Below are 17831 nucleotides of genomic sequence, written 5' to 3' on the forward strand. Positions count from 1 at the left end.
ACTCCTTACCACGGATTTGTGGCTCTCTAAGTTTGGGACATTCTGATCATGGACAAGATTACATCTAGTCTGGAACAATCTGATCCCTGTGAGTCTTATTTGCAATTTGTCTCTAAATGGTCCCCATCCTAGAAAAAATAGGCACAGAACATAGATACGCCACTTCTTTTAACCAGAAAATAATGTACAAAGAAATTTTGTCACTGTAACAGTGTTGGTAGCAACATGGTATAGTATTATTTACATGATATTGTATCCTTGTTTATCTCCTAAAGAATGGGAAACAGTTGTTTTTGTTATATATTGTTTATCTATTTCTAAGTTTGTGTTAATGTTTTGACTGTAACAATTTTATTGTAATTATGTAATGTTGAAAACTGCAATAAAAATCATTTACAATGGGGGGGGGGAGTGTTGACAAAAAAAAATTGTTTTCAAAATTGCCCTCAGTATAACCTTCCTTGTGCCTTTCTACCAATTCTAGAGTTCAGATCTGGGAGCGAAACAGAAGACTGAGTTAAACAGCCGCCTGGAGGAAAAGACAAATCAGATGGCTGCGACCATTAAACTACTTGAACAAAGGTAAAATTGAAAGTGGCTTGTTGTTGAAGCGTTAGTTGATTTTTTTTTTAAGTTGGTGTTTGATATACATATTTTTAAAGATTTTTGAAATTAGGGGGCAGAGCAAGCATTTTAGACACATGGTACAAGGCCCACGGTTTCAGAATTAGTGTGCTGTGAAGGAACAGATTTTTTTGTAGCAGGAACTCCTTTGCATATGAGGCCACACACCCCTGATGGAGCCAATCCTCCTGAAGCTTACAGTAGGCCCTGTACGAAGAGCCCTGTAAGCTCTTGGAGGATTGGCTACATCAGGGGTGTGTGGCCTAATATGCAAAGGAGTTCCTGCTACAAAAAAAGTCCTGCTCAGAACCCCACAGTAACATAAGAATATCAGAGGAGCCCTGCTGGATCAAACCAGTGGCCCAGCATCCTGTCTCACACAGTGGCTTCAGTCAGTTCCTCTGGAGGACCAACAACAGGGCAGAGAGGCCAAGGCCTTCCCCTCGTAAGAACATAAGAAGAGCCTTGCTGGATCAGACCAGGGGGTCATCTAGTCCAGCATCCTGTCTCACACAGTAGCCAACCAGTTCCTCTGCAGGACAAACAACTGGGCAGAGAGGCTGAGGCCTTTTCCTCATAAGAACATAAGAAGAGCCTTGCTGGATCAGACCAGGGGTCCATCTAGTCCAGCATCCTGTCTCACACAGTAGCCAACCAATTCCTCTGGAGGACCAACAAGAGGGCAGAGAGGCCAAGGCCTTCCCCTCATGAGAACATCAGAAGAGCCCTGCTGGATCAAACCAGTGAGGGTCCATCTAGTCCAGCATCCTGTCTCACACAGTGGCCAACCAGTTCTTCTGCAGGGCCAGAAACTGGGCAGAGAGGCTGAGGCCTTCTTATTTTCTCTCCTGGCTCTGAGGTTCAGAGGCTTAGTCCCTCTGAACGTGGAGATTCCCTTCAGTCATCATGGCTAGCAACCATTGATAGACTTACTCTTCATAAAACCAATCCAAGCCTTAAGGGAATGCATGTGAAGCTGCCTTATACTGAGTCAGGCCCTTGGCCCATCATCAGTATTGTCTACTCAGACTGGCAGCAGCTCTCCAGGGTCTCCAGTCTAGGTTCTCACAGTACCTACTCCCTGGTCTTCTTAACTGGAAATGCCAGGAGTTTATTTATTTATTTACTTTTATATCTCACCTTTCTTCCCAGTCAAGCCTTACATCATTCTCCTTTTTCTCCTTTACAAAACCCTGTGAGGGAGGTTGGGCTGTGAGAGTGTGTGACACGCCCAAGGTCAGCCAGCAGACTTCCATGGCTTGAGTGGGGATTTGAACTCAGGTCTCCCCGATCCGCATCCAGCCCTTTAACCCCTGCATCGCATTGGCTGGATTCAATCTGGGACCTTCTGCATGCTGATTGTAGCCAGGGCTTTTTTTTTGTAGCAGGAACTCCTTGCATATTAGGCCACACCCCTCTGATGTAGCCAGTCCTCCTGGAGCTTACAGCAGGCCCTGTACGAATTGCCCTGTAAGGAATTCCAGCAGGACCTCCTTTGCCTATTAAGCCACACCCCCCTGATGTAGCCAGTCCTCCTGGAGCTTTCAGCAGGCCCTGTACGAAGAGCCCTGTAACGAATTCTAGCAGGACCTCCTTTGCCTATTAGGCCACACCCCCTGATGTAGCCAATCCTCCTGGAGCTTACAGCAGGCCCTGTACGAAGAGCCCTGTAAGGAATTCTAGCAGGACCTCCTTTGCCTATTAGGCCACACCCCCTGATGTAGCCAATCTTCCTGGAGCTTACAGCAGGCCCTGTACGAAGAGCCCTGTAAGGAATTCTAGCAGGACCTCCTTTGCCTATTAGGCCACACCCCCTGATGTAGCCAATCTTCCTGGAGCTTACAGCAGGCCCTGTACGAAGAGCCCTGTAAGGAATTCTAGCAGGACCTTCCTTTGCATATTAGGCCACACCCCCTGATGTAGCCATCCTCCTGGAGCTTACAGCAGGCCCTGTACGAAGAGCCCTGTAAGGAATTCTAGCAGGACCTCCTTTGCCTATTAGGCCACACCCCCTGATGTAGCCAATCTTCCTGGAGCTTACAGCAGGCCCTGTACGAAGAGCCCTGTAAGGAATTCTAGCAGGACCTCCTTTGCCTATTAGGCCACACCCCCTGATGCAGCCAATCCTCCTGGAGCTTTCAGCAGGCCCTGTACGAAGAGCCCTGTAAGGAATTCTAGCAGGACCTCCTTTGCATATTAGGCCACACCCCCTGATGTAGCCAATCCTCCTGGAGCTTACAGCAGGCCCTGTACGAAGAGCCCAGTAAGGAATTCTAGCAGGACCTCCTTCGCATATTAGGCCACACCCCCTGATGTAGCCAATCCTCCTGGAGCTTACAGCAGGCCCTGTACGAAGAGCCCAGTAAGGAATTCTAGCAGGACCTCCTTCGCATATTAGGCCACGCCCCCTGATGTAGCCAATCCTCCTGGAGCTTACAGCAGGCCCTGTATGAAGAGCCCTGTAAGGAATTCTAGCAGGACCTCCTTTGCCTATTAGGCCACACATCCCTGATGTAGCCAATCCTCCTGGAGCTTACAGCAGGCCCTGTATGAAGAGCCCTGTAAGGAATTCTAGCAGATCCTCCTTTGCATATTAGGCCACACCCCCTGATGGAGCCAATCCTCCTGGAGCTTTCAGCAGGCCCTGTACGAAGAGCCCTGTAAGGAATTCTAGCAGGACCTCCTTTGCCTATTAGGCCACACCCCCTGATGCAGCCAATCCTCCTGGAGCTTTCAGCAGGCCCTGTACGAAGAGCCCTGTAAGGAATTCTAGCAGGACCTCCTTTGCATATTAGGCCACACCCCCTGATGTAGCCAATCCTCCTGGAGCTTTCAGCAGGCCCTGTACCAAGAGCCCTGTAAGGAATTCTAGCAGGACCTCCTTTGCCTATTAGGCCACACCCCCTGATGTAGCCAATCCTCCTGGAGCTTACAGCAGGCCCTGTACGAAGAGCCCAGTAAGGAATTCTAGCAGGACCTCCTTCGCATATTAGGCCACACCCCCTGATGTAGCCAATCCTCCTGGAGCTTACAGCAGGCCCTGTACGAAGAGCCCAGTAAGGAATTCTAGCAGGACCTCCTTCGCATATTAGGCCACGCCCCCTGATGTAGCCAATCCTCCTGGAGCTTACAGCAGGCCCTGTATGAAGAGCCCTGTAAGGAATTCTAGCAGGACCTCCTTTGCCTATTAGGCCACACACCCCTGATGTAGCCAATCCTCCTGGAGCTTACAGCAGGCCCTGTATGAAGAGCCCTGTAAGGAATTCTAGCAGATCCTCCTTTGCATATTAGGCCACACCCCCTGATGGAGCCAATCCTCCTGGAGCTTTCAGCAGGCCCTGTACGAAGAGCCCTGTAAGGAATTCTAGCAGGACCTCCTTTGCCTATTAGGCCACACCCCCTGATGCAGCCAATCCTCCTGGAGCTTTCAGCAGGCCCTGTACGAAGAGCCCTGTAAGGAATTCTAGCAGGACCTCCTTTGCATATTAGGCCACACCCCCTGATGTAGCCAATCCTCCTGGAGCTTTCAGCAGGCCCTGTACCAAGAGCCCTGTAAGGAATTCTAGCAGGACCTCCTTTGCCTATTAGGCCACACACCCTGATGTAGCCAATCCCCCTGGAGCTTACAGTAGGCCCCGTACTAAGAACCCTGAAAACTCTTGGAGGACTGGCTGCATCAGGGATGTGTGGCCTAATATGCAAAGGAGTTCCTGCTACAAAAAAAAGCCCTGGTTGTAGCTGATCTCCGCTCCACCCTCCTCCAATAATACACTCAGTGAGGCTGAGGACGCCCTCCCGGAGCAGTGACCTGAAGATGGAGGCAGGAAGGTTCCATTTTGCTGGCAGAAGTGCTTGCAATCAGGAGACATCTCGCAAAAAGTAAAACAAAACGGACACTGTCGTATAGAAATGCCAGCTGCCATTTATCTAAGCCAAATGCCACGTGTCATTTACCTAAGCCGAATGCATGTGGCATGGTAACACTTGCATTTGGCAAAAAGCAAAACATTGTCCTATGCAAAGTTTGAGTCCATTAGCACACTGAAGACCAACAAAGTTTAATTCTAGGTATAAGCTTTCGTGTGCACAGGACTCGAGAGCTTTGTTCTGTAGCTTTAGACCAGCACAGCTACCCACCGGAATCTGTCATCGTATGCAGTCATTGGTGTCTGTTGAATTAACGGGTGTTTTCTTCTGCTGTCTGTCTCCTTTTCCCTTCCCCTCCCTCTGACTCCCCATGTCATCATTACGCCCTTTTCTCCATATAGCGAAAAGGATTTGGTGAAACAGGCAAAAACCTTAAATAGTGCAGCGAACAAACTGATCCAGAAGCACCCCTAGGCTTTTCTTCTCCCCACCCCCCCTTTGTTGCGGCAGCTGATCATCTCCCAACTCTGACATCTCGACTCGATTACGACGGAAAAGCAGAATGAGATTGATAGGAATTTAGATATCAGACTTAAATGTTTATCACCTGAAGTTGACTTGGAATTTTGTGATTTTTTAAAAAAAAACTTTTTTTTTTTTTGAGAAGCGGAAGCCCTAGCGTATAACCCTAACCCTGCTCTGGTTCGTCCTTGTCGTTTAAACGGTTTGTCCCGTAACTACCCCAGAAAATTGCCAAACAAAAGAAAAGGTGTTGATTCAAAATGTATAGCAAAACAAAGCCTTTAACTCTTTTTACGCCCGGTGGGCCATGAGTGGTGGTATACTAGAAAGCTGCGGAGTTTTTCCCTGGCAATATTAAATCCAAGGGTGGGCCAGGTAGTTTTCTGTGTTGCTTCAGTGTAAAGTAGATGAAGCAAGGATGTCTGTAGAGGTGGAGAGCCACCCTGGGTGCCTATGACAAACCATGCTCCCTTAGCATCCACTGTTCCATTTGACCTCAATGCCAGTGGGGGGAAAACACGTTATCACAGATGGATAACTTCACCCCTGCTAATTGAAGGCTTGTGTGCGCTCCCTCTCCCCATGAATTTCTCCAAATCGTATGCAACCTGAAAGTGTGTCTTCTCCGCGGTGTCTGCCCAGCACGCCAGCCCAAGTAGGCACAAGTTTCTCAAATACAATTGCAAATTTGATCAGGTGATACCCCTTCACTTTACAGCGGCACAGAATACATCCCTGGGACTTGTGTGTCAGAGCAGCTGACTGTGTGATCTCTGCCTGGCCTTGTTTTATTCCTGGCTTTTCTTCTATTTTCAGTTCTCTGTGGGTGCCAATGGATAGTTCCACCCAGGAGTGGAATTCTAGCAGGAGCTCCTTTGCATATTAGGCCACACACCCCTGATGTAGCCAATCCTCCTGGAGCTTACAAAGCTCTTTTTTGTAAGCTCGCGGAGGATTGGCTGCATCAAGGGGGTGTGGCCTAATATGCAAAGGAGCTCCTGCTAGAATTCAACCCATCGTTCCACCGTTTCTATGTGGATTAGTGCTTCTCTTCCAAAAGTCTTTATCTGATGGATAACCCCCTTGCTTTGCTATAGCCCACGTGTACACGGTGTAAAATGATACACAGAGGAAGGCAAAAAAACAACAACCACAGTGCAAATAAATAATACACTAGAAAAAATATAAACCACAGTTGTACTAGGCAGTGGCTGGGACAAACCAAGGCAGTTTTCCACCCTGCCTGTGTATTAAGGATTTATTTGCTCCGTTTTAGGCAACATGCTTAGTAGCTGCATTTAAAAAACTGGAAACCCTTCTTAATCTTTGCACTGCCTCCTACCTCTGACTTTATGACCATCAAAATAAAAATCTCAGCTCTCCTCTTTAATTGAAGGGTCATTGACGATAGGTGCGTGTTACCTTTCTCCTCTCCCGCAATGTAATATTCTACAGAATGGTTCATAATGGATTTCAACCTTGTTATCGAAGAGAAGCAAACGGAACTGTCTGCGAATTACTGCTGGTCAGTCCTTAACTCAGAGTAGCCACAACATCCGATAACTTCTTTCCCCGTCGTCATTTCAGGTTTCCTTTTGCTCACTAGCATTTGTGTCTCAGACTTTGGTTCAGGTAGCTAAGAATTCTGGCAAAATAGCGAAAGATAAACTGAAAAGAAGGCTAACCAGCGCAGCTCAGGTTTTTTGTGCTTAGAGTGAAATGGGACCTCTCTCTCCACTTTGCTGGTCTTGAAAGAGGACTTGGTGTGTAGGTAGCCCCGTCAATGTTCTCCAAGGTGCTCAGAGTCAGCTTTTATGGGTATAAATAGTTTACTGTTCCTTAGGAGAAGTCCCCCTTCCATGAAGATCTTCTTTGAGTTTCCCAGTGAAAGGGAAAGTATTTGGGGGAGAGTTTGTAAAACTTGGAGGGTGGTATTCATCACGGACCTTATTCTTTCACTCTGCTCATAAGAAAAGCCCTGCTGGATCAGACCAGTGGTTCATCCAGTCCAGCATCCTGTCTCACACAGTGGCCAACCCATTCCTCTGGAGGGCCAACAACAGGGCATAGAGGCTGAGGCCTTCCCTTCATCAGAACATCAGAAGAGCCCTGCTGGATCAGGCCAGGGGCCCATCCAGTCCAGCATCCTGTCCCACACAATGGCAAACCCAAAAGATTGCCTGGACCCTTTTTAGTTGGAGATGCCAGGGATTGAACCTGGGTCCTTCTGCTTACCAAGCAGATGCTCTACCACTGAGCCACCATCCCTCCCCCTGAATGCATTAGACTTGGTCCATCCAAGTCAGTATTGTGTACTCAGACCGGCAGCAGCTCTCTGGAGTCTCAGTCAACGTCCTTCACATCGCCTACAACCTGATGCTTTGAACTGGAGATGCCAAGTGTTGATCTGGGGGCCTTCTGCATGCCAAGGGGCACCCATTCTCGATCCATTCCTGGCCCTCCCATCAGTTGAAGCCATCCATTGGAACCCAGCTGGCCAGCCCAGGGAGATCAGACCAACCACTAGGGGGCATCAGTGCCCCCTCCCCCAGTTGGAGCAGGGAATACAGGAGCCCTCAAAATAACTTTCAGGAATGAAAGCTGGCAAAAAAGTCAGCAAATGGAATGAAAGGCTCAGGTTTTTTGGGGTGGGGGGAGGAGGAGAGGAGGAATCTTCCTGAGGAAAGCATTCTTGGTTAACAGTCCTACCCGGGGGCGGGGGAAGACTTTGACTCTCAGCTCCCCCACTCCATCGCTTTCCATCCCACCCCCTACGGCTTGGACTACTGCGTTCTTGCCAACTGACACACAAGAACAGCCCTCCATGTTTTTCATTTATTTGGAGACTGACGCAGGATGCCTTCAAATAAGAGATTCCCCCACACACACACGCACACACAAACCCGGCTTGTGCACTCTGAGCTACACAGAGGTCTCTACCGCAAACCTGTTTCCTGCGCTTCGAATTGGCAGACAGGCTCAGGTGACAGTTTCATATCTTTGCTGAGCTGCGGTCACCGCCTGTGCCACCTTGTAGCCTGACCGTTACGCCGGAACTCGGCACACGGCTGGCAGGTACAGGTAGGATGGAAGGCAGCCCCCGTATTGTTCACGTACCGCCCTTTCCGGCGTCGCAGCGATGCCTCAGAGGGCCAGAAGATCCGAACGCCAGCCCCGCAACTCCCTTGCGCTCAGTCTAGACCCCCTTGCGCGCGTGACCTGATGTGACAGTTGTGGACGAGACCAGACGAATGCACTAATTTCTTAATTATAGTTAGGTATCCCATGATGCAAGTTCCAGTTACATGTGTAAAGCTGCAATGTAACGTGCAGATTTTAAAAAAAAGAGACGAAAAAAAAATTGACTTAACCATAACTGTGTACTTGAGGTTTGCTTTGACTATGGATTAAAAGTGACGTTTTATGTTTATCATCTAATGACTGTAAACTGTAGTAATAGAATAATAATAATAATAAAAAAGAATTGAAAATAGATGTTTCTTCTGCCTGGTTCACCGACATTTTGATTTCCCTTTAGATTACTTTTCATCCCCCACTCCTTTCTTGCTCTTCCTGCACATTCTTTCTCGCCCCACCCACCCTCCGCCCGGCAACATTTTTTCCCCCATTAGACTTGTTTGGGTTTTTGTTTTGTTTCGTTTTCTATTTCATTTAATTTGTCGCTTGAACTCAGTCTTCCTCCCCACCGTGGCTTTTGTTTTTTATCACAAGTTCATGTGGCTCAAATCCAGATTGCAGCAGGCAGAGAAAGAGCGCCAGTCCCTGGAGGAGGACAACCGGCTCTTCAAGCAGGAGTTCGGAGAGAAGATCAACAGCCTGCAGCTGGAGGCCGAGCAGCTCCGGAAGCAGCGGTGAAGAGACAACGGGCTGTGGTTTTTCTCGGGAGGGGGGGCCCGTCGGTCAGGGTGGCTTTTCTCCACTCCGTAGTAAAAACACAGCACATGTCGACATAGCGAGGCCCCCCTGGGGGCTTTTTTTGGTAGAAAAGGCCCAGCCAGAACTCATTTGCATATTAGGCCACACCCCATGACATCACCATTGTTTCACACAGGGCTTTTTTTTTTTTAAGAAAAAGCCCAGCAGGAACTCATTTTCATATTAGGCCACACCTCTGACATCACCATTGTTTCACACAGGGCTTTTTTGTAGAAAAAGCCCAGCAGGAACACATTTGCATATTAGGCCACACCCCCTGACATCATTGTTTCACACAGGCCTTTTTCTACAAGAAATGAACTCATTTGCATATTAGGCCACACTCCCTGACATCCCTATTGTTTCATACAGAGCTTTTTTGTAGAAAAAGCCCAGCAGGAACTCATTTGCATATCAGGCCACACCCCCTGACACCAAGCCAGGTGGAACTGTGTTCCTGTGTGTTGCTGCTCAAAAAGAAGCCCTGGCGAGCCCTATCCAAAATATGAATCCGAATTTATTTATGATGGTCAAAGATCAGCGAACAATTCATAAAATTCCAATTCAATAAAATGTGATATAATTATACAGTAATAAAATATGATCCCATCTAAAATACAGCTAAAATATGAATGCAAACAGAAGATGTAAAATTAGTGTTAAAAGCAGGGATAAACTAAAAACCCTGTCTAGACCTCTTTGTTTTTTCCCTAATGTGATAAGCCATCCAAAATACGTAACAGTACAATATCAATGGAGTGACGGTATAAAGCAGGTGTTCCTTTGAGCAGGCAAGTGCAGGAACACCCTTCTGGCTGGCTTGGCATCAGAGGGTGCGGCCTAATATGCAAATGGGTTCCTGCTGGGCTTTTTCTACCCCCCAAAAGCCCTGGGTATAAGTAATTATAACAGTAAATATATCTGACGCTAGGCAAGCCAATAATTAAGAGTTAATTAATGTCCCATTTCTATGCTGAAGTTCTGTTAGCCCATGAAGTCCAAACAAAGACCCCAAGGTATTTTTATTTCTCCGTTTCAATTTTAGAAAACCTTCAAAAACATATTTGGACGCCAAAGGAAAAATAATGCCAGCTGTGCTCATTGCCGTTGTTTTCTTATCTTCCTTTCCTAGAATGTCTAAGCACTACCACCGAATCAAGCCATACATCAGTGTGTAAATGGATATTAATTCACTCTCAGTTATTGGTTTGCCTAGTGTCGGCTATATTCAGGGCTTCTTTTTGTAGCAGGAACTCCTTTGCATATTAGGCCACACATCCCTGATGCAGCCAATCCTCCCGGAACCTATAGTAGGCCCTGTACTAAGAGCCCTGGAAGCTCTTGGAGGATTGGCTACATCAGAGGGGTGTGGCCTAATATGCAAAGGAGTTCCTGCTACCAAAAAAGCCCCAGATACATTTACTGTTATAATAACACAGCAAGCCCTGCCAATCAAGGAAGTGAGCTCTGAACTTTTCCAACCAGAGCACAGGCTTGTCGTGTGGATCCCAATGCATTTGCGGGTGACCAGAGAGGTGGATGGGAAACTCTTCAACAAGCGGTCTCTGTGTCTTTAAGAGCTCTCGCCTGTGTTTAGTAGGGCTTTTGTGCCACAAAGGTTGTCTGTGCTTGAGAGACTGTGGAGACCGGGAGGGGGGTGTCTCCAGCACAGTGCCCGTGCACCCTGTGGTGCCCACCAATCTTTGTGTCCACTCGGCATTTTTAGAAACTGGTCGGCGCTCTTGCCCAGCCGGGCTTCTGCTTACCCCTAAAGATCCGACGGCCTGCGCAGATTGAAACAGCATTCTTTCAGTGGCAGCGGCTGCCACAGTATTCGTTTTATTCTCTCTCACCCCTTTCCCAGCCAGCGTTCCCTCCGAGCTGAGTCAGCGTGAGCCAGCTCACAGATTTTTAGCCTCCGGCTCACACGTTTTTATCTTACCTTGGGAAAAATGGCCCAGATTTACACAGCAGCTCACAACTTTAACGTCAGGAGCTCCCGAGGTAGAATTTTTGCTCACAGGACTCCACAGCTTAGAGCAGGGGTATTGAACTCATTTGTTATGTGGGCCGTTAATTGAACATTAATGAGACCTTGTTGGGCCGGGCCATGTCGGGCTGGGCCGTGCATGTGCCTATTTCAGATTAGGTAGCGGAGAGATAAACTTTATAAAGGACACAGACAAACACAATTAATTTTTAAAAACCCTTACCGCTGTCCAATTGAGAGAGCCTGGCACAGCAAGCTCTGCCTCCCCCACCTTCCTCCCCAAGGGAGAAGCCTCAGCCAATAGAGAAAATAGAGGCTTTGCTCTGTAGCTGCTGTGCTGTTGAGCAAACCTGGCAAGGCAAGCTGTGATGGAGAAGGAAGCAAGAGAAAGGGAGAAGGAAGCAAATGACAGTGAGTTGCTCAGGAACCTGATGGGAGCCCTCTGGGGGTCTGATTTGGCCCCCAGGCCTCATGTTTGACACCCCTGGCTTAGAGGGAGCACATTTTTAAGATCACCTCTCTTCTCACCTTCATTTGGGCTTCTTCCGTATGTTTCAGAGGGTGGCTCCACCTCCTACAGCAGCCAATTCCTCACTTTTGTTTTCACACTGAGTGAGGTTTTTGTGATATGAGGTTTTCTTGTCAGCTTTCTCTTTTGTTCTGGTTCTGAGGCGTTCCTTTTAAAATCCTCATTTCTGAAGACTCTTTGAAAGGCTGTTAACCACGTGTGTTCTTTCCTGTCCTCCTTTTTCTCCCTTTCCTTTCAGTGGCTTCTTAAAAAACTGAAGCCAGTAAGCTGAAGCTCCCCCTTATTGAGCCCTGCCTCCATACTGTTTCCGCAGGAGCCAACTCGAACAGGAACTGAAGTGGTCCCGGGACCGATGGTCACCTTCTCGCTACGGGGTTCAGGAAAACAAGGGCTTTCACAGCCAAGGCAAGGACTTTCCAAAGGCTGGGCCCAAAATGGTAATCTCCTAGGATTAGTACTAATGTCTCCTTCTGCATGCATCTGTCTGTCTGTCTGTCTACCTATCTATCTACCTGTCTACCTACCTATCTACCATCTATCTATCTACCTATCTATCATCGAATCTATCTATCCTATCTAATCCATCCATCTGTCTGTCTGTCTACCTACCTACCTATCTATCCTATCTAATCTATCTATTTTATCTAATCTATTTTATATCATCTATCTATCTATCTATCTATCTATCTATCTATCTATCTATCTATCTATCTATCTATCTATCTATCTATCATCTATCTATCTATCTATCATCTATCTATCTATCATCTATCTATCTATCATCCATCTATCTATCTATCATCCATCTATCCATCTATCATCCATCTATCCATCTATCATCCATCTATCCATCTATCATCCATCTATCCATCTATCCATCTATCCATCTATCCATCTATCCATCTATCCATCTATCCATCTATCCATCTATCCATCTATCCATCTATCCATCTATCCATCTATCTATCTATCTATCTATCTATCTATCTATCTATCTATCTATCTATCTATCTATCTATCTATCCATCCATCCATCCATCCATCCATCTATCTATCTATCTATCTATCTATCTATCTATCTATCTATCTATCTATCTATCTATCTAATCCATCTGTCTGTCTGTCTGTCTATCATCTATCTATCTATCTATCTATCTATCTATCTATCTATCTATCTATCTATCTATCTATCTATCTATCTATCTATCTATCTAATCCATCCATCCATCTGTCTATCTGTCTGTCTATCTACCTACCTATCCTATCTAATCTATTTTATCTAATCTATTTTATATTATCATCTGTCTGTCTGTCTGTCTGTCTATCTATCATCTAATCTAGCTATCCTATCTAATCCATCCATCTGTCTGTCTGTCTATCTACCTATCTAATCTATCTATTTTATCTAATCTGTTTTATATTATCATCCATCCATCCTATCTAATCTATCTATTTTATCTAATCTATCTATTTTATCTAATCTATTTTATATTATCATCCATCCATCCATCCATCTATCTATCTAATCCATCTATCCTATCTAATCCATCCATCCATCTATCTGTCTGTCTGTCTGTCTATCCTATCTAATCTATCCATCTATATAATCTATCTATCTAATCTGTCTGTCTATCCATCCGTCCATCTGTCTATCCATCCGTCTGTCTATCTTATCCATCTATCTTATCCATCCGTCTGTCTCTTTTGTATTCCGCCCTTTCCTGCAAATGGGCTCAGGGTGGATCACAACAAAAGTTAGAACAATTAAAAACTTACCTATTAAAACCATAACAGTACAATAAAACAAAGCCGCATGTATGTCATGACAGCGATTTCCATTGGGCACATTCTATCAGTGCAGCTGTAGGCCCAAGGATGTAATAATAAATTAAGACTAAGATAGCATCGTGACAGACAAGGGAGGCCAAGCAGATAGAATAAGAACGTCCGCTGTCTCAAACAAAGGCCGGCGGAATACCTTCGTCTCACAGGCCTTGCGGTTTGAGAACTTGAAAAGTTGTGGAGCGCTGACCCGGATGGCCCAGGATAGCTCAGTCTCATCAGATCTCAGATGCTAAGCAAGAGACACCCCTGGTTAATATTTAGATGAGAGACCACCAAGGAAGTCCAGGTCGCTATACAGAAGCAGGCAATGGCAAGCCACTTCTGAACGCCTCTTGCTTGAAAACCCCACGGGGTTGCCGTAAGTCAGTTGCGACTTGAAGGCACTTTCCACTGCCAAAGCTGAAGAGCAAGTGAAATTAAATCGCCTTGGGAGGAGATTCTGCCAGGAAGACACTTCATGTCCCATAGCATGGGCTAGAGAAGGCAGAGGAAAAAATACTTTTCTCCCTTTCCCAGAATACAAGAACTCATGAGCACTCAATGAAATTGCTGAGCGGTCAGGTTATGTTAGGTTAGAACAGATTAAAGGAAGTCCTTCTTCACCCAAAGCGTGATTAACACCTGGAATTCATTGCCACAGGAGGTGGTGACGGCTGCAAGCATAGACAGCTTCAAGAGGGGATTGGATAAAAATATGGAGCAGAGGTCCATCAGTGGCTATTAGCCACAGCGTATTGTTGGAACTCTCTGTCTGGGGCAAGTGATGCTCTGTATTCTTGGTGCTTGGGGGGCCCACAGTGGGAGGGCTTCCAGTGTCCTGGCCCTACTGATAGACCTCCTGATGACACCTGGGTTTTGGCCATTGTGTGACAGAGTGCTGGACTGGATGGGCCATAGGCCTGATCCAACAGGGCTTCTCTTATGTTCTTATGAGACACAGAGTGTTGGACTGGATGGGCCATTAGCCTGATCCAACATGGCTTCTCTTATGTTCTTCTGTGACACAGAGTGTTGGACTGCATGGGCCATTGGCCTGATCCAACATGGCTTCTCTTATGTTCTTATGTGACACAGAGTGTTGGACTGGATGGGCCATTAGCCTGATCCAACATGGCTTCTCTTATGTTCTTCTGTGACACAGAGTGTTGGACTGCATGGGCCATTGGCCTGATCCAACATGGCTTCTCTTATGTTCTTCTGTGACACAGAGTGTTGGACTGGATGGGCCATTAGCCTGATCCAACATGGCTTCTCTTATGTTCTTCTGTGACACAGAGTGTTGGACTGGATGGGCCACTGGCCTGATCCAACATGGCTTCTCTTATGATCTTCTGTGACACAGAGTGTTGGACTGGATGGGCCACTGGCCTGATCCAACATAGCTTCTCTTATGTTCCTATGTGACACAGAGTGTTGGACTGGATGGGCCATTGGCCTGATCCAACAGGGCTTCTCTTATGTTCTTATATTTTTATCAACATATCTTGAACATGCTGTGTGCTTGTGTATAGTGCCATCAACTCACAGCTGACTTAGAGATTGAGAGGCTTTGGTTTCATAGAATCATAGAGTTGGAAGGGACCTCCAGGGTCATCTAGTCCAACACCCTGCACAATGCAGGAAACTCACAAATACGTCCCCCACATGCCTCCAGTGACCTCTACTCCATGCTCAGAAGATGGCAAAAAAACCAAACCCTCCAGGATCCCTAGCCAAGCTGGCCCGGAAAAAAATTGCTGACTGACCCCAAAGTGGCAAACAGCATTTCCCTGGGCGTGTAAGAAATGGCCACGAGGACTAAGCGCTGATGCAACCCTTCCTCTCCTCCTTCTCATGATCTGCCTAATTCACAGAATCAGCATTGCTGTCAGATTGGCATTCTAGCCTGTGTTTAAAGATCTCCAAAGAAGGAGAGCCCACCACCTTCTGAGAAAGCCTATTCTACTGAGGAATCGCTCTAACTGTCAAAAACTCTTGTTTAATTTCAACTTGTTGGTTCTGGTCTGACCTTCTGGGGCCACAGAAAACAACTCTACACCATCCTCTCTTGAAGTACTTGAAGATAGTGATCATATCACCTCTCAGTCGTCTCCTCTCCAAGCCAGCTCCTTAGCCTTTCCTTGTAGGACTTGGTCTCCAGACCCCTCACCATCTTTGTTGATCTTCTCTGGACAGTGTTTCCTAAACACTCCAGTTCACTTTCTTTAGTTTAACCGACTCTTTTGAGTTTCAGAAGGCAGGGATACACTACCAAGTGCCCAGATTCCTTCTCTAAACACACCAAGGATCACACCACTCTTTGAGCTAGCTCCCTTATCAACTGGGCAGGGAATTACTCCTCTAACTAGAAGATCTGTCCCTTTTCCTGGCCCGAACCAGAGGTGTGTGGGTCTTCACCGATCCTCCCACTCCTCTTTGCCAACCTTCCCAGTCCTTAGTCAGTATGACACTGTTTTCTGTCAGAGTTAAACTTTCTACAGTTAGGGCTAAACTCAAACCGAGTTCTCTTCCATAGAGAGTCTTTCTGTTCCCAAGTCTTTTTGCTCAACTGATGCTAACCAATCAAATCCCTTTGAGCAGCCTATCACTGAAAGGCTCTCTGGCTCTGTGGGGTGTTGACCCTCCACAGTTCTTCATATGGCCTAGGACCTGCCTACCTTAGGGACCGTCTCTCCCCACATGTTCCCCAGAGAGTACTGAGATCAGGCTCTCAAAATCTGCTTGCTATCCCCGGGCCAAAGGAGGCCCGTCTGAAATCCACCAGGGACAGGGCCTTTTCTGTAATGGCTCCTTGCTGGTGGAACCAGCTGCCGGAAGAGGTGAGGGCCCTGCGGGACCTTGGCCAGTTCTGCAGGGCCTGTAAGACAACCCTCTTCCGGCTGGCCTATAATTAACTGGCATTAGAAATTCTATGGAAGGTTCAGTGTAGTATTTTGATAGATCGCTGTTTAAATGTTTTATTATTTTACTGTTTTAACTGTTGTAATTGATGTATTTTAAATTTAAAATTCTATGTTAGATTTTATATGTTGTGAGCCGCCCTGAGCCACTTCGGTGGGAAGGGCGGGATATAAATTGAAATAAACTTAAACTTGAACTTAAACATGTTGACACAGCACTTACGAGCTTGTTACAGCACAGTTCGTCACACCTACCTCTTAGGGTTGTGGAGATAAAAGCAGGAAACGGAAGGAACCATGTACACTGGTGCTTGGGGCGTCAGGGGAGGGACGGTGGCTCCGTGGTAGAGCATCTGCTTGGTAAGCAGAAGGCCCCAGGTTCAATCCCTGGCATCTCCAGCTAAAAAGGGTCCAGGCAAATAGGTGTGAAAAACCTCAGCTTGAGACCCTGGAGAGCCGCTGCCAGTCTGAGAAGACACTTTGATGGACCGAAGGTCTGATTCAGTAGAAGGCAGCTTCATATGTTCACTACCCAGCACTTTTTGGAGGGGAAAATTCACTGGATATTCTGCTTTTATTCTCATATCTCCCTCTCTTTATAGGATCCTGGAAGCAAACTCCTGGAGGGAGATTCCCAACGGAGACCATCCATGAAGGAGGAGAATGCAGTACTTCCAGTCAAGTATGGGCTGAGCAGAAATGAGCATCCTCTTATTGCTTTAGCTTCATTTTTCATTATATGTTCATTTAAGTGGCCATGTAAGTATTGGAGACTGAAACGGATTGTAGAGGCTGACAGAGCTCATGGGCAGACGCTTTTGGCTACTTCTGGATGATTAAAATCACACCAAGCACCGGCTTTGGCCTGTTATTAACCCTGACCTAACGCCAGCAGCCCAGTCGGCCTTCATCACATCTGGTCCGGAATCTCAAGACAACTGCTCTCTTTTGCCAACTGCCTTGCTTGTCTGTGCCAGGAATAGATATGGGAAGGGTTGGTCCAGAAAAAAATAGGTGGCGGAGCTCATTCGCATAACTCATTAGCATATGCCCCCCCCAGCCAAAAGCAACCTGATGCAAGAAAGGAGAGCCCCGGGCAAGTGAGGCCTGCATGGACTGGCTAGTGATCCAGCCAGCCCAAGCAGGCCTCGTTCACCTGAGGCTCTCCTTGGCCACCCCAGCCGTCGTAGTCAAAAGGCCAGCAAGCCACCTGCCGCCCAAAATCACATAAGAAGTGGAGAAGGGGTGGCGTGGGCTTCTCCAGGGGTTGATGAGGGCTGCTGGGGGCATGGCAAAGCCCCTGGTGGCTGGCTGGCTGCCCACTTTCATAATCCAGGGCTTGTTATGCAGCTGCACCTCCTATTCAATGGACAAGGCAGGGGGGAAGGAAGAGGGGGAACCCTCAGAAAGGTTCAGGAGCTGTGCTCCTGGGAACTCCTGCTGAATCTGAGGCCTGAATATGGGAACTGGGCAACAGACAGATTATGTTGGATAAGAATTCCAGTTATTATTGGAGAAAAAGATCAGTTTTTTTAAAAAAAGCATTGCTATGGTAGCTCAGGTTGTTCCCATCCCCCATCTTTCTCTCTGCATGTTTAGATAGTGGTGACTACATTTT

The 17831-nt window shown here is 46.9% G+C and overlaps 1 protein-coding gene across 3 annotated transcripts in view; it reads left to right on the plus strand.

The window, feature by feature from the left end:
* RUFY3 (RUN and FYVE domain containing 3) overlaps positions 1-17831 on the plus strand; it is an 81780-nt gene that overhangs the window by 55285 nt on the left and 8664 nt on the right. The window contains exons 13-16 of one of the 3 annotated variants that reach the window (XM_060247178.1): positions 485-582; positions 8766-8885; positions 11782-11905; positions 16816-16895. In XM_060247178.1, the coding sequence (XP_060103161.1) occupies positions 485-582; positions 8766-8885; positions 11782-11905; positions 16816-16895 (422 nt within the window). Of the gene's footprint in view, positions 1-484; positions 583-4892; positions 5058-8765; positions 8886-11781; positions 11906-16815; positions 16896-17831 lie in introns of those variants that run through there. The other 2 variants (XM_060247176.1, XM_060247175.1) reach the window with 2 other exon arrangements.

Source organism: Heteronotia binoei, chromosome 9 (assembly GCF_032191835.1).
Source record: "Heteronotia binoei isolate CCM8104 ecotype False Entrance Well chromosome 9, APGP_CSIRO_Hbin_v1, whole genome shotgun sequence".
Classification (NCBI taxonomy): Eukaryota; Metazoa; Chordata; class Lepidosauria; order Squamata; family Gekkonidae; genus Heteronotia; species Heteronotia binoei.